Here is a 16044-nt window from a genome sequence, read left to right as displayed (position 1 = left end):
GTTCCCAGCTAGGTTGGAGGAGAGCAGAGCAGTGAGTCTGGCCTCAGACCTGTTGGATGGGACAAGCTAAATACTGGTTACATTTAGCCTTCATCTTGCTAACTATTGGAAATGGTGTGGGCTTTAAAAGACAGTTTCTCTTATCGGACTAGATTCAGGGGTTTCTTCTGGAAGCTGGGGGAAATGTACTGATGGGAAAGGTGGCTTCACAATCTGCTTCAGTGGAGCTTTGGAGATTGATTACTTTTGCTCAAGTCCCAGATATACTGCTCACAAATATTAGGGGATATTTCAAAATGAATATGAAGTGATAAAGTATCCCCTAATTTTTGTGAGCAGCAATAATACTCAAGGGCTGTGCTTACGGAGCACAGTCACCACATGATCAACTTCCCCCATCTTAGCAGGGTCCCTGTTTAGGGATATCATCTATGATGGACAGTGAAATAACAAAGGTACAAGACCCAAGGTGGGTTAAGCAAGGGCGCTGTCACACAGGTTGAGGTGTGATTGGTTGACAAGTGCTAATGGGTGATATAAAGACATGTAACTGGATTGCTAAGTGAATCCTACTTTTTCATAGTTTTTCCTAATGTGGGGCTGATGGCAGAAGCTGGGCTGGTTGTTTTTTTGTTTTTTTTTACAGAGACAGAGAGAGAGTCAGAGAGAGGGATAGACACGGACAGACAGACAGGAACAGAGAGATGAGAAGCATCAATCATTAGTTTTTCGTTGCGCATTGCGACACCTTAGTTGTTCATTGATTGCTTTCTCATATGTGCCTTGACCATGGGCTTTCAGCAGACCAAGTAACCCCTTGCTCGAGCCAGCGACCTTGGGCTCAAGCTGGTGAGCTTTTGCTCAAACCAGATGAGCCCGTGCTCAAACTGGCGACCTCGGGGTCTCGAACCTGGGTCCTCGGCATCCCAGTCCGACACTATTCACTGCGCCACCACCTGGTCAGGCAGCTGGGTTGTTTTGATTCAGGAATATAGCCATTTAAAAATAATTTGTTTCCCCCATCTTGTAAAAGAGAAATTTATTTATTATAAAAGTATAGAAAACACAAACCAAACGAAAAAATTAAAAATCACCCACCACCCCACTTTCTAGAGAGAACTACTATAAACAGGTTGGCTTACATACTTCCTTTATTTTTCCTATGCCCAAATACACATTTTTATTAAAAGTGATTCATATTATATCTACTATTTTGATTCCTTTTTTAAACTGATTTATTTTAGAGAGACAGAGAAAAGGAGAGGGATACAGGTAGTGAGAGAAAGAGAAAAGCATTCATTTGTTGTTCCACTTAGTTGTGCATTCATTGGTTGCTTTCCATATGTGCCCTGACTGGGGATTGAACCCAGAACCTAGGCATTTTGGGATGATGCTCTAACTGACTGAGCTAGCTAGCCAAGGTCTGTACCCACTATTTTGTTTTATTTTATTTTATTTTATTTTTTGTATTTTTCTGAAGTTGGAAACGGGGAGGCAGTCAGACAGACTCCCGCATGTGCCCGACCAGGATCCACCCAGCATGCCCACCAGGGGGCGAATTTCTGCCCATCCGGGGCGTTGCTCTGTCGCAACCAGAGCCGTTCTAGCGCCTGAGGCAGAGGCCATGGAGCCATCCCCAGCGCCCGGGCCAACTTTGCTCCAATGGAACCTTGGCTGCAGGAGGGGAAGAGAGAGACAGAGAGGAAGGAGAAGGGGAGAGGTGGAGAAGCAGATGGGCGCTTCTCCTGTGTGCCCTGGCTGGGAATCAAACCCGGGACTCCTGCACGCCAGGCCAACACTCTACCACTGAGCCAACTGGCCAGGGCTGTACCCACTATTTTGTAAACTACTTTTCACCTAGCTACTTTCCCTATCATCTCTCCAGGTCAATACTATAATATCTATTTTTGTAAATTAGTTTTTAAAACAAAACCAACAGATACTCTTGGTAAAAATTTCAGAGTATTGCCTGACTAGGAAGGGGCACAGTGGATAGAGCGTCGGCCTGGGATGCAGAGGATCCAGGTTCGAAATCCCAAGGTTGCTGGCTTGAAACCAAGTCACTGGCTCAGCTGGAGCCCCCACCCCCCATCAAGGCACATATGAGAAAGCAATCAATGAACAACCAATGTGTCACAACAAAGAATTAATGCTTCTCATTTCTCTCCCTTCCTCTATGTCCTTATTTATCTCTATCTCTGTCACTCACTAAAAAAAAAAAAAAAAAAAAAATTCAGAGTATAAAATGTTAAAGTATTCCTCTTTATCTTTTAGCTCCCAGTCTCACTCCCTTGAGGTAACCCTAATAGTTTTTTTATTAATAGTTCTCCAGAATTTTTCTATGTATACACACAGACACAAATAGTATTGAATTAATTATTGTATTACAGGGCACTCAATCATATCCTGTGATGTGGAAATTCAGGGCTTTTCCATGTTTTCGTTGCAGTGAGCATCCTTGTAGTTAAATCTTTGCAGACACCATGATTATTTCCTTAAAAGAAGTTTCTTTTATCTTAATTTACCTTTTTTTTATTTTTTAAGTGAGAGGGAGGGAATAGAGAGACAGATTCACACATGCACCCTAGTGGGGATCTATCCAGCAATGCCCATAAGGGGCCGACGCTTGGACTAACCGAGCTATCCTCAGCGCCCCGGATGGATACTTGAACCAACTGGCTGTGGGAGGGGAAGAGGGAGAGAAGGGGCAAGTATAGGGGAGAGAAGTAGATGGTTGGTTCTCGTGTGTGCCTTGACCAGGGATCAAACTGGGACATCTGCATGCCAAGCCAATGCTCTATCCACTCAGCAAACCACTAGGGCCTATCTTAATTTATCCTAAGATACATTTCCTTAGAGTAAAGAAATGAATTGTTGGATTTTACGTATGCACAACTTTAACATATTTGATACGTGGAGCCCTTTTGCCCTTCACATGGTTTGTGCCAATTTCACACTTTCACCAGTAAACAACATTGAATATTTAAAACTTAAAAATTTATTTATTTTACTTTTTAAACTTTTAAAAGTATAACACATAAAGTATACACATCATGAGTTAGAACTGCACTGTCCCATGTGGTAGCTACTAGCCCTGTGCGGCCAGCTACTGAGCACTTGAAATGTGGCTAGTCTGAATTGAGATGTACAGAAGGTATACAGTACACACCCAATTTTGAAGAATTGGTATAGAAAACAAAGTAAAATATCTCATTAATAATTTATGATTATCATATATTAAATGATGTTTTAAATATATTTGTTAAGTAAAATATATTATTAAAATTAGTTTTACTTTTTTAATGTTGCTACTAAAAAAAATATTAATTACATATATGGCTTGTGTGGTATTTCTCTTGGACAGCACAAAGTAGGACATGGTATGGCTCCTCATATAACAAAAGCTACCACCTGAGCTGCACACTTCTAATCCGCTCTCTTCCTCCTCTGCTCCTCCACCTGCTCGGGCCTCAGTTAAACCCACGGCTCTTAGAACTAAGGCAGTTACATTCACCAATCCTTTGTCGGGAATAGTCAATAAACATGTGGTGAAGGTCCACCTTTGAAAGTAATGGGGTTGCATATTAAGATTGATCTGTTAGAGCAGGGGTCCCCAAACTATGGCCCGCGGGCCACATGCGGCCCCCTGAGGCCGTTTATCCAGCCCCTTCCGCACTTCCCAAAGGGGCAGCTCTTTCATTGGTGGTCAGTGAGAGGAGCACATTGACCATCTCATTAGCCAAAAGCAGTTCCCATTGAAATACTGGTCAGTTTGTTGATTTAAATTTACTTGTTCTTTATTTTAAATACTGTATTAGTTCCCGTTTTGTTTTTTTACTCTAAAATAAGATATGTGCAGTGTGCATAGAGATTTGTTCATAGTTTTTTTTTATAGTCTGGCCCTCCAACGGTCTGAGGGAAAGTGAACTGGCCCCCTGTGTAAAAAGTTTGGGGACCCCTGTGTTAGAGCTTCATCCAGAAACAGCAAGGTTGCGTGTTAGATCCCCTATCAGGATACATACCATAAGCAACCAATGAATGCACAACTAAGTGGAACAACAAATGAATGCTTCCCTCTCTTTCTCCATTCCTCTCTCTGTCTCTCTAAAGTCATTCAATCAATAATAATTATTTTTTTAAAAACACTGTGATCTACCAGAACCCACTGTTAATGATAAACTCTAAGTTGCCAGTGGAATCATTTGTTAATTGATTTGTTAGAATATGTAAGTCTAGGTTTCAGGAGTTGCTGCTGAGTTCAATGCCATGGCTGCTATCAAAATATGCACCCAGGGCCTGACAAGGCGGTGGCGCAGTGGATAGAGCGTCGGACTGGGATGTGTAATGACCCAGGTTCGAGACCCCCGAGGTCGCCAGCTTGAGCACAGGCTCATCTGATTTGAGCAAAGCTCACCAGCTTGGACCCAAAGTCGCTGGCTCAAGCAAGGGGTTACTCGGTCTGCTGAAGGCCCGCAGTCAGGGCACATATGAGAAAGCAATCAATGAACAACTAAGGTATTGCAACGAAAAACTGATGATTGATGCTTCTCATCTCTCCCTGTTCCTGTCTGTCTGTCCCTATCTATCCCTCTCTCTGACTCTCTCTCTATCTCAGTGTAAAAAAAAAAAAAAAAAAAAATGCACACAGGGATGGAATCCACGTACTTGAGGGTCAACTCACTGACGGAAGTTCAGCATCTCTCTGCCTCATTTTGTTTTTCTTTTCTGAGAAGCAGGGGGGATGATGGAGTGGCGTGCTAGTTCCAGGCAAGAGTAATCAGCACTGTGTAAACACTGGGAGGAAGAGGGATTACCAGGATATTGCTGGTCAGGTCATCGCAGGCTGTTTCCTCTCACTTCCCACCTCCTGAGATTTGCTTGTCATCTCTCCCTCCTCATCAGCCATCAGCTTTCCCTTCTGCACATATTGACTGTACCAGACACGCTCTAGGTCCACACAGCCTTTCATCAAATACCAATGCTGTTCACAGATTGGCTCCCACTCAATCACTCCAGGAGAGAAGCAAAATGCAGATGAGTTGGAAAACAAAGTCCCTGGGTGATCGTATGAATCTTGTTCCCTCTGCCTTACTGTTGGCTTATATCTTGTTCTTTGAGTCACTTTTTCACTTTAGATTCAGCTTTAGAGTTAAAAACAAAACAATAACAACGGGTTAAACCCCCCACACACACACATCTTCAGAGTATTTTTGGCTAGATTGTGTGTGATTATTTGGAATGTGGCCAAAACCCTTGCTTCATTTCACTGATGCAGTCAAAGTGGCTTCTGTTGGGAAGGTATCCAGGTAAGAGGAATTTAAGATAAATAAATATTGCTGTTCCAGCTTGTCCTCATCATCAGTCTTTTGTTGTTGTTATATTACGCTTAATTTTGTAAGAATAATGAATGTTTCTTAGCCCTTTGGAACTCACCACTTAAGAAATTTTAAAAAATTGCACTATGATAAATTAAAAACCCTTCCAATGGCCCTGGCCGGTTGGCTCAGTGGTAGAGCGTCGGCCTGGCGTGCTGGGGACCCGGGTTTGATTCCCGGCCAGGGCACATAGGAGAAGCGCCCATTTGCTTCTCCACCCGCCCCCCTCCTTCCTCTCTGTCTCTCTCTTCCCCTCCCGCAGCTGAGGCTCCATTGGAGCAAAGATGGCCCAGGCGCTGGGGATGGCTCCTTGGCCTCTGCCCCAGGCGCTAGAGTGGCTCTGGTTGCGGCAGAGCGATGCCCTGGAGGGGCAGAGCATCGCCCCCTGGTGGGCAGGGCATGGCCCCTGGTGGGCGTGCTGGGTGGATCCCGGTCGGGCGCATGCGGGAGTTTGTCTGACTGTCTCTCCCCGTTTCCAGCTTCAGAAAAATACAAAAAAAAACAAAAAAACAAAAACAAAACAACAACAACAAAAAAACCCAACAAGAAAAATGAGTTGTTGTTTTTTTAAAAGACCCCTCCTCACTGCCAAATTTGGAAAATAATGAAATACCTCTTTGAAAGGAGCGTGAACTAAGGACAGAAGGAGTGCCGTTTTTGTTTCTTTTTAACTTTTTTTTTTTTAATTTTTGAGGAACAGATAGACAGAAAGGGAGAGAGGAGAAGAATCAAGTCTTTGCTGTGGCACCTTAGTTGTTCATTGATTGCTTTCTCATATGTGCCTTGACCACAGGGGGCTCCAGCTGAGCCAGTGACCCATTGCTCTAGCCACCAACCTTGGGCTCAAGCCAGTGACCTCTGGGCTCAAGCCAGCAACCATGGGGTCAGGTCTACTATCCCACACTCAAGTCAGCCACCCCTGTGCTCAAGCCGGATGAGCCTGTGCTCAAGCCAGCGACCTTGGGGTTTCAAACCTGGGTCCTCTGCATCCTGGTCTGACACTCTATCCACTGCACCACTGCCTGGTCAGGCCCATTTTTGTTTCTTTACTGTTTGCACTTACTTAGTAGATGAACTTGAGTAAATGTTTTCTTAGCCTTAATTTTCCCATCTGTGAACTGGGAAGAGAGCATTCTCCTTTCTTCCTGTGTTCAGATGGGCATTGCAATAAAAACAATGAACTAACAGAAAAGAAACAAATCAATCTGGGTTGCAGTCATCATGACTGACATTTAAAATTCCTTTCCAGTGATACATTCTGAGATTATAAATAATAAATGCATTCACTCTTTCCAACCCACTGTGTTTAAATACATGTAAAACCCAAAGACCTTTCTTTTTTTTTTTAATAATTTTATTTTTTTAATGGGGTGACATCAATAAATCAGGATACATATATTCAAAGATAACATGTCCAGGTTATCTTGTCGTTCAATTATGTTGCATACCCATCACCCAAAGTCAGATTGTCGCCTGACCAGGTGGTGGCGCAGTAGATAGAGCGTCGGACTGGGATGCGGAAGGACCCAGGTTCGAGACCCTGAGGTCGCCAGCTTGAGCGCCAGCTCATCTGGCTTGAGCAAAGAGCTCACCAGCTTGGACCCAAGGTCGCTGGCTCCAGCAGGGGGTTACTCGGTCTGCTGAAGGCCCACGGTCAAGGCACATGTGAGAAAGCAATCAATGAACAACTAAGAAGTCGCAACGCGCAACGAGAAACTGATGATTGATGCTTCTCATCTCTCTCCATTCCTGTCTGTCTGTCCCTGTCTATCTCTGCCTCTGTGAAAAAAAAAAAAAAAAAAAAAAAGAAAAAGAAAGCAATGGATGAACAACGAAAGTGCCACAACGAAAAACTGATGATTGATGCTTCTTGTCTCTCTGCGTTCCTGTCTGTCTGCCCCTATCTATCCCTCTCTCTCTGACTCTCGCTCTGTCTCTGTAAAAATAAGTAAATAAACAAAGTCAGATTGTCCTCTGTCACCTTCTATCTAGTTTTCTTTGTGCCCCTCCCCCTCCCCCTTTCCCTCTCTATCTCCCCCCTCCCCCCCGTAACCACCACACTCTTATCAATGTCTCTTAGTCTCACTTTTATGTCCCACCTATGTATGGAATAATGCAGTTCCTGTTTTTTTCTGATTTACTTATTTCACTTCATATAATGTTATCAAGATCCCACCATTTTGCTGTAAATGATCCGATGTCATCGTTTCTTATGGCTGAGTAATATTCCATAGTGTATATGTGCCACATCTTCTTTATCCAGTCGTCTATTGATGGGCTTTTTGGTTGTTTCCATGTCCTGGCTATTGTGAACAATGCTGCAATGAACATGGGGCTGCATGTAAGACTTCTTTCTTATCACAGTAAATCGGGTGGTAATTTTTGCTATACAAAAACTGCTAAGTGTCCATTTTCTCTCTTTATATTTAAAGCTGAGCAAATACTTTTTGAAGTCTTTCTACCTCTCCTCTATCTGGCCCATTACCAAAAAGTTAAGCAAATTTTAAAAGTTGTCAGTGGTGCTATAGGATGGCATAAGATTTGAGTAGCCTTCCAGTAGCATTGGGTGAGCCAGAGAAACCAAAACCTCAAATGAACCCCATTTTTTTCTTCTTTCCAAGTGAGAGGAGGGGAGATAGACAGACTCCCGCATGTGCCAGGACCTGGATGCACCTGGCAACTCCTATCTGGGGCTGAAACAGAGGTTCCATGAAGCCATCCTCAGCGTCCGGGTTCAGTGCATTTGAACCAATTGAACCATGGCTGTGGGAAGGAAAGAGTGATAGAGAGAAGGGGAAAGGGGGCTGGAGAAGCAGATGGGGGTTTCTCCTGTGTGCCCTGACTGGGAATCGAACCCGGGACATTCACACACCAGGCTGATGCTCTACCACTGAGCCAACTGGCCAGGGCCAATGAACCTCATTTTTAAAAATATTTTTAAAATTTCTTGATTTTTTAGAGAGGAAAGGAGAGAAGGAGAAACATCAATTTGTTGTTTCACTTACTCATTTATTGGTTGATTCTTGTTTGTGCCCTGACTGGGGATTGAGCCCATAATCTTGGCACATTAGGATCACACTCCAACCAACTGAGCTATCTGGTCAAGGTGAACCCCATTTTGATTAAAAGAATTGTTAGAACTTTGAGAATAAAATAGTTCCCTTTCTTGCCTGACCTAGCGGTGGCACAGTGGATAGAGTGTTGGCCTGGAATGCTGAAGACCCAGGTTCTAAACCCCAAGGTCACTGCTTGAGCATGGGCTCATCCAGCTTGAGCGCAAGGTCACTGGCTTAAGCATGTTATCATAGACAGGCTCCCATGGTCACTGGCTTCAGCCCAAGGTTGCTGGCTTGAGCAAGGGGTCACTGGCTTGGCTGGAGTCCCCTGGTCAAGGCATAAATGAGAAGCAATCAATGAACAACTAAGGTGCCGCAACTATGGGTTGATGCTTTTCATCTTTCTCCCTTCCTGTCTGTCTCTATCTCACTCTCTGTCTTTGTCTCTCTCACGCTAAAGAAAATAAGTTAATTAAATAGTTAGTTCTCTTTATTCTCATCACAGAATGAAGCCAATATCTGTGAACTAGCAGATTCTTATGAAAACATGACAAGTACTGGATAGTATGGTATCAAACATTATTACCATTTTCCCCAATAAAGGGCTTATATACGATATAAAAATATTTTTATTTTCAGGTTAATTTTCTTATCAAAAGCATTACTTCTAACCTAATTTACCTTCTCAAAGTTTTAAAAACATTATCAGATAAAAGCAAAACCAAGCACAAATTGGAAGTCTAGGGATTTTACTGGCCCGTGGCCATAGATAAGATTTCATTAATAATACCAGCCTAGGTGCCACTGGTTCTTGGCCCTGACAGCTCACACAAGACATTCAGCCCCCAGACACCCTCTCATGACTGTCATCACAAGAGGATCGGCAGGGTGCGTCCCCCATGTGTGCCTGAGTCTCACCCTGTCTGTGAGTTTGTCAGAATCTGCTCGACTCTGACATTGTTCCCTCCGTGGGCAGAGTCTCTGGGTTCCAGCGTGTCGCCCCCCTCGGGCAGGGTGTGTCCCCCACATGTGCCTGAGCCTCACCCTGTCTGTGAGTTTGTCAGAATCTGCTCGACTCTGACATTGTTCCCTCCGTGGGCAGCGTCTCTGGGTTCCAGCGTGTCGCCGGCCCCTCAGGCAGGGTGTGTCCCCCACGTGTGCCTGAGCCTCACCCTGTCTGTGAGTTTGTCAGAATCTGCTCGACTCTGACATTGTTCCCTTCGTGGGCAGCGCCTCTCGGTTCCAGCGTGTCGCCGGCCCCTCGGGCGTTGCTGCCGGCCCCTCGGGCGTTGCTGCTCCCTCACTTGATGGACATGGCCAAATACACCAGATTCCTCAAGGAGCCAGAGTCACCCCCCTTCCTCTCTGTGGCACACTGTTAGAGCAGTCCGCAAACAATATAATTTGTGCCTTGATATTTTTCAGAGACTTGATGAAGTAGCTGTTTGAGTTTTTACTTTCTGGCTTCCTGCTCTCCATTAAGTTGGACATCAAGGCCATTAAAGAGTGGGTGCGAGCACAGAGAGATCCAGGCCAAGAACCCACAGCCTTTAGTAATCAGGATTGCCCCCCTCTCTTCCAACAACCAAGACATCAACCTGATACTGGATCTCTCTCTCTCTCGTTCTCTCTCTCTCTCTCTCTCATTCTCTCTCTCTTGACATGAATGATCTCCCAGGAGACTTCAGTCGCCTCCACCGGAACTTTCAGGTTTCCCCACTAGTTCACTAAACAAGCCCTAACCTCCTGCAGCGGGCACGTCCCAAACACAAGCTAAGATCCCTACTAAATGAGGATTTACTCTTGTGTTTATGAAAACCGCCCCAGACCAACCCCAGCGGTTGAACTGGAGGTTGAGGATGGGAGCAAAGTGGACGTCGATGGTGCAGATGGTGAGGGGTGGGGTGGGTCAGGGCGAGGTAGAGATGCTTTCAGATAAAGTGCCAGAGTGCTTTATCTCTACTTAGGGTCCGCATTCTCTCTGCAGAACGACATCTTCGAGTGGTCCCGGGACCACCGAGTCCACCACAAGTACTCGGAGACCGACGCCGACCCCCACAACGCCCGCCGGGGCTTCTTCTTCTCCCACATCGGGTGGCTGTTTGTCCGGAAGCACCAGGATGTCATTGAGAAGGGCAGAAAGCTTGACGTCACTGACCTGCTGGCCGATCCTGTGGTCCGGTTCCAGAGAAAGTAAGTGAATGAACACCACAGAGCTGTCCCTGGGGGAACAGGACCGAGAGGCAGAGCACAAAGGATGCAATGGTATCTCCAAGTAGTGATCCTCAGGGCACTTTCTCTGATGTTTCCGTCTTCTCGTTAGCATTTCTGTTTACTTGTTTCCTTTTGCTCAGGAAGTTTTCCCTGCGAACACATTTGTTTCTAATTTTCATTTGAAATGGGTTTCCTTTAAGCCCTCTGTCATTTCCTTCAGACGGGTCTGCTTGGCTCATTCCGTGGAATTTGTTTCTGTAGTTCCCCACGCCCCCACTCATTTCCCCAAGGTGGCAGGGCGGGTGGGAAGACGTTGCGATTCAGTGGCACGCTGGACTCCCACAGGACTGGACTCTCTCCAGATATCCCGCTCTGTCCTCCTGGAATTCTTTTGTAGTAAAGTCTCCCTCCCTCGCTTCTACAAATGTCACTCCAGTAGGTTTCTGTGCAGAGAAAAGGTGGCTGTGTAATGGAGAACCTCAAAGTGCCGTGCGTACTAATGGTGTCAGTGGGGCATGTTCAGTCATTTGCAGCGTGAACCGGTTCGACAAGCACCTGGAGAAAGACTGCCTATAACTGTGTTGGCACGTAGAGGGCAGCCATTATTCACCTTTTCATAAGGAAGCCAGCAAGGACTGTACCCATTTGGTCGGGGTCTGCGAAGTTGGCCACCATGAAAGCATTTATAAATGGGCTTGTTGCCCCAAAGCAGTGGATTCATGTTTTACATTCAAAGCTGAGCATATTGTCCCAAAGAGGGACAATTTATGGATCACCCTCTGGTTAGAGCCTTGAGATAATATGGCTACTAGAGACTATGTCCACTGACAAGCAGGAGTCATTTGAGGACATGTCTGAATAGAATCTCCTAAAAATGGAAATGGATGCTGTGCCTTTGTCTGACACAAGAGAGCCTTGCCTGAAAGGAAGTGTGGCTTGGAAAATGCTTGATTTTCCCTTAGCCCCTGCTTCTGCCTAGGAGGGGGCAGCACAGCATAGCGAGAAAATGGCGGGCCCTGGAGACAGACTGCCCAAGATCAAGCTCCATGGCTCCTCCTTGTTCTTGTAAAGAACTGACCAGTCTGAGGCTCAGTTTCAGCTATAAAACGGCAGGAACACCTCTAGTTCTTATCTCCGACAGTGTTTATGAGGACATAATGAAAACAAATTCATGGGAAATGCCTGGTACATGGTAAGAACTGAGGTCTGTGAGGATTATTACACAGGCATTTGCTATTCCAGAAGAAGCCATGTGTTGCCATCCCTTGTTTTGATGGATTGCACCATACGGTCTTCTCTCTGCTCCTTCAAGTGGACACACCCAGTATCAATAGCCAAAACTTTTATAGCAAAAAAATAGCAAGATGTTTTTAGTTAACAGTTAAATATGTCATTAATTTTGACTTTCCACCGTGAGAAAATCTGCAAAATTCAGAAACATATAAAGAAAGAGAATCATCCACAGTCCTAACACACGAACACAGCCATTATTAATACTCTGTAGTATGCCTTTCTATATTTCAAGCGTATGTCTGATATATTTTACATGATGGTAGTCACACTGCATATGTAATTTATGTCTCACCTCTTAAATTTAGATTATACTGTAGGCTATGTGCATTCACTGGTTGAGTGTCATAGTTTATTTAACCATCACTCTTTGACTGGATATGTATGTCATTTCCAATTTTGTGATATAAATGATGTTGTTATAAAATTAGTAATGCCTTGGGACAATCAGACCTTAGATTAATTTGAAGAGCTCAGAAGAGATGGCAAAGGATCTTCTATTTTATTCATGAGAACTGAGCTGAGTATAATAGTCTGGGTTTCTCTGACCATAAAAATGGAAGATCTTTTTTTCCATCCTTTCCCTGAAAAATTGTGGTGCTGTAATCTTATTCATTAGGTGTGTACTCATGGTACATATGTCCAAAGACTATTTCTAAATGCAAGCAGAAGAACAAAGACTATTTCAACATGTTCCCTGGATAGTTATCTGAGAACATCTTTCATCACCAGTCCAGTGACCAAAGGGGGGGCGGTAGCTATCAGAAACCATCTACTCATATCATCATTTCATGTGTGTCATTGAGCTCCTGGTAGGTGCTGAGGATGCAGCTTTGAATAGGGTAGTCCAGAGCAGCATGGGAACAAGAGCAGAGTTTTCTAGCTCACTCTGCAGGCTGGGGAGGGTGACAGAAGGCCGATGGAATGAACTAGCTTCTAAGCCAAGACTAGAACGATAAGAAGAAGTTAGATGAAGATGGGGAAAAGGATGTTTAATGTGTCTTTCATTTCATAGAACTCTATAAGGAGCCATTGAACTGTAGAGCTAGGAGGAACCTTACAAATCATTTTTCCTATGGGAGAATAATAAGCAAAATGGAGATAGAAAGTGGGGGATATTAGTACTGTCTTAATCTCTTTGGGCTGCCATAACAGAAATGCCATACACCAGGTGGCTTAGACAACAAACATTTATTCTCACATGTCTGGAGGCTGGGAAGTCCAAGATCAAGGTGTCATTAGATTTGGTGTCTGGTAAGAGCTCTCTCCCTGGTCCATTGGTTCTCATTGTCCTCACCTGACAAAAGGGACAAGAGAGCTCTCAGGGCCTCAGGGGTCTCTCTTTATATTCTCACTGCTTCCCTGGGTTCTCTTTTATAAAGGCATTAATCCCATTCATGATGGCTCTACCCTCATGATCTAATCACCCTCTCATGGCCCCGCCTCTTAATACCATTGCATTAGGGATTAGATGTCAACATTTGAATTTAGGAGGGACATTAATATTCAGTCTGTAGTAAGATTATTTACTCAATGGTTGTTGTTTTTTTAACTATATCTTGCTGTTTGAAAGGGACCACACCAGTTCTCTGAAGTGTGGTTGAGCACTCGTGTCCTTTGGTAATTATCCAGCCTAGAAAACATAAGAGATTCATAATCCAAAATAAAGCTGAGAATCACTGAACTAAAGGAAAAGGGCTTCCAAGATTCACAGAGAGAGTGCAGTGGTTTGGGTATTTTCATGTTTGTGAAGCCAGGTTTACTGCTCCTGCCCAACAGGCCATGTGGAGGAGACAGATTCCTCTAGGAATGAGTCCTTGTGCTTAGGAGTACGAGCTGGAGGCTGGATCCCATTATCAGTGGTCTCAGTCTTTGCTAACCCTGGGCTGAGTTGGGGGCTTCCTAAGTAACAGAGAAAGGTGCCCAGCTCGTTTGGGGCCCAGACCTGGGTCATTTCAGTGTCACACCTTTAGAGTTCCCACCTACTCCCATATGGTTCTCCAAGGGCAACAGTCTCTGTAGCCAGGGTTTGCAGCTCATTCCGCTGCCCTCCCTGGTGCATGTTTGTGCCAAGAGATCCAGCTAAATGCCACTTGGATAGTTTCCTCAAATAAGCAAATATATAAATGACAGAGACCAAGGATTTAGAGACTCCTCCTTCATTCAGTACACTAGTACTACTATTGCAGTTGAGTGATAAACTTGTGCTTAGCCATCCTAATGACAACTCACCAAAGACAACAAGCTTGCCAGAGAGCCAGGCTTGACCAACTTTTCGTTATACAGTCTCATAAAGAGAAAAGAGAGTGGCATTAAGGATAAAAGGAAAACAACACAGTTCAAGGCTATAGCTCCAGACTTTTCCTTCAAAAGATCATTTTACTGAGGCTCCTATAACAGATAGTTAATGGGACTACTCAAGTTTTGTTCTACTGTAATTGTGAATAACAAAAAGACAGGGATTAGGAGATGAGAAGGAGAGAAGCCAGTGATATCACATTGAGATCCTGGTAACTCAGACCCCTGCCCCAAGTTCTGTGCCTTCAAGAGCCACGCTTCTCTTCACAGGGTAAGGAGATCACAGGTGAAAGGGACATGCTACCTGGAACTTTCTCCCACTTCTAGACCAATGCCTTGGCTTCCCAGGATCCTGGAACTCCCTGCCCAGATCACTTTGAGCCCACTACCAGATCCTACCCTGGCCTCTTCCCAGCTTTTCCTCCTGACCAAAAACGTGTGTACCCTAGGCCTGAAGCGTGGCCAAGGAGCTGTGTTCGCCTGGCCATGAGCTTAGAAGTGTGAGCTCAGATGTCCATACAGAGCAAACAGAACCCGGGGCAGGAAGAGTAGAGGGGCACAGACTAGGGGTTTCCACCTCTGCCTGTGGCCTGGGCCCTGCCAGTATTGGGAATGAGCCTAGAAGGCAGCCACTCAGAAGGTTGACAGGGGGTCTATCTGCTAGGAATTGCATTTGGCTTAAACAAGATGGAAGTTTGTCTCCAATATAAAATAATTGTGGTGATACAACATGTAGCAGCAGCACTTGGCCAGTAGAGGACAGTATTCTTTTGTGTTTCTGTTTGTAAAGCCAGTATCCACGGCCACTATCACAGCAGCCCGGCCCATGCAGGTTCGCATTAGATTCATACAGACGGTAATGAAACAATGGAGCCAAGAACTGGTGGGCCATCATCTTTAATCCTAGCTGGCACCCAGCAGGCAAGTAAAAACACACACTGGGATCCAAAACCCACTCATTCAGTACTCACAAAGCTACTGACTTATCTGAGTTTCCTAGAATCAAAGGTTTCTAGCTCACCAGACTTATTCACCTCTGTTCCCCATCTCCTTCCTTCTCCCTGCACAAACTCTGCACAAACTCGCTTCTCACTCAGCACTCCACCATCTTGGCTGCTTCTCCTGGCCTCCTCCACGTGGCCTCTTTCTGCTCTCCTCTCTGCTCTCTCCTCTAATGCTAATCTCAGGAACCTAGAGAGAACAAGCTCCTGGTCTGCCCCACTTTAAAGTGCAGAAATCAAAACCTTTAATTCAATATACAAAAATAGGGAAGTCTAGCCTGACCAGGTGGTGGCGCAGTGGATAGAGCGTCGGACTGGGATGCGGAAGGACCCAGGTTCGAGACCCCGAGGTCGCCAGCTTGAGCGTGGGCTCATCTGGCTTGAGCAAAGAGCTCACCAGCTTGAACCCAAGGTAGCTGGCTCCAGCAGGGGGTTACTCGATCTGCTGAAGGCCCACGGTCAAGGCACATGTGAGAAAGCAATCAATGAACAACTAAGAAGTCGCAACGCGCAACGAGAAACTGATGATTGATGCTTCTCATCTCTCTCCATTCCTGTCTGTCTGTCCCTGTCTATCTCTGCCTCTGTAAAAAAAAAAAAAAAAAAAAAAAAAAAGTATAAAAAAAAATAGGGAAGTCTCTAATACAAAGTCACTTATCTGAGGCATGATGGGATTATACCACCCCACATCAAAAAGGGTGGGAAAGGCTTAGTCCTAAACCAAGCCCCAGGCCTGCCTGCCCACAGCCCGCCCCCAACACACATTAATATCACCTGGGCAACGGGCTTCTATGCAGGTAGTGCCATCTT

At 45.0% G+C, this 16044-nt stretch overlaps 1 protein-coding gene across 1 annotated transcript in view; it reads left to right on the top strand.

Moving 5' to 3' along the window:
* Positions 1-16044, top strand: part of SCD5 (stearoyl-CoA desaturase 5) — a 182027-nt gene that overhangs the window by 121471 nt on the left and 44512 nt on the right. The window contains exon 3 of the mRNA XM_066385854.1: positions 10419-10624. Within this exon, the coding sequence (XP_066241951.1) occupies positions 10419-10624 (206 nt within the window). The remainder of the gene's footprint in view (positions 1-10418; positions 10625-16044) is intronic.

Source organism: Saccopteryx leptura, chromosome 5, assembly GCF_036850995.1.
Source record: "Saccopteryx leptura isolate mSacLep1 chromosome 5, mSacLep1_pri_phased_curated, whole genome shotgun sequence".
NCBI classification, from domain to species: domain Eukaryota; kingdom Metazoa; phylum Chordata; class Mammalia; order Chiroptera; family Emballonuridae; genus Saccopteryx; species Saccopteryx leptura.
This window is presented reverse-complemented; position numbering and strand designations above follow the sequence as displayed.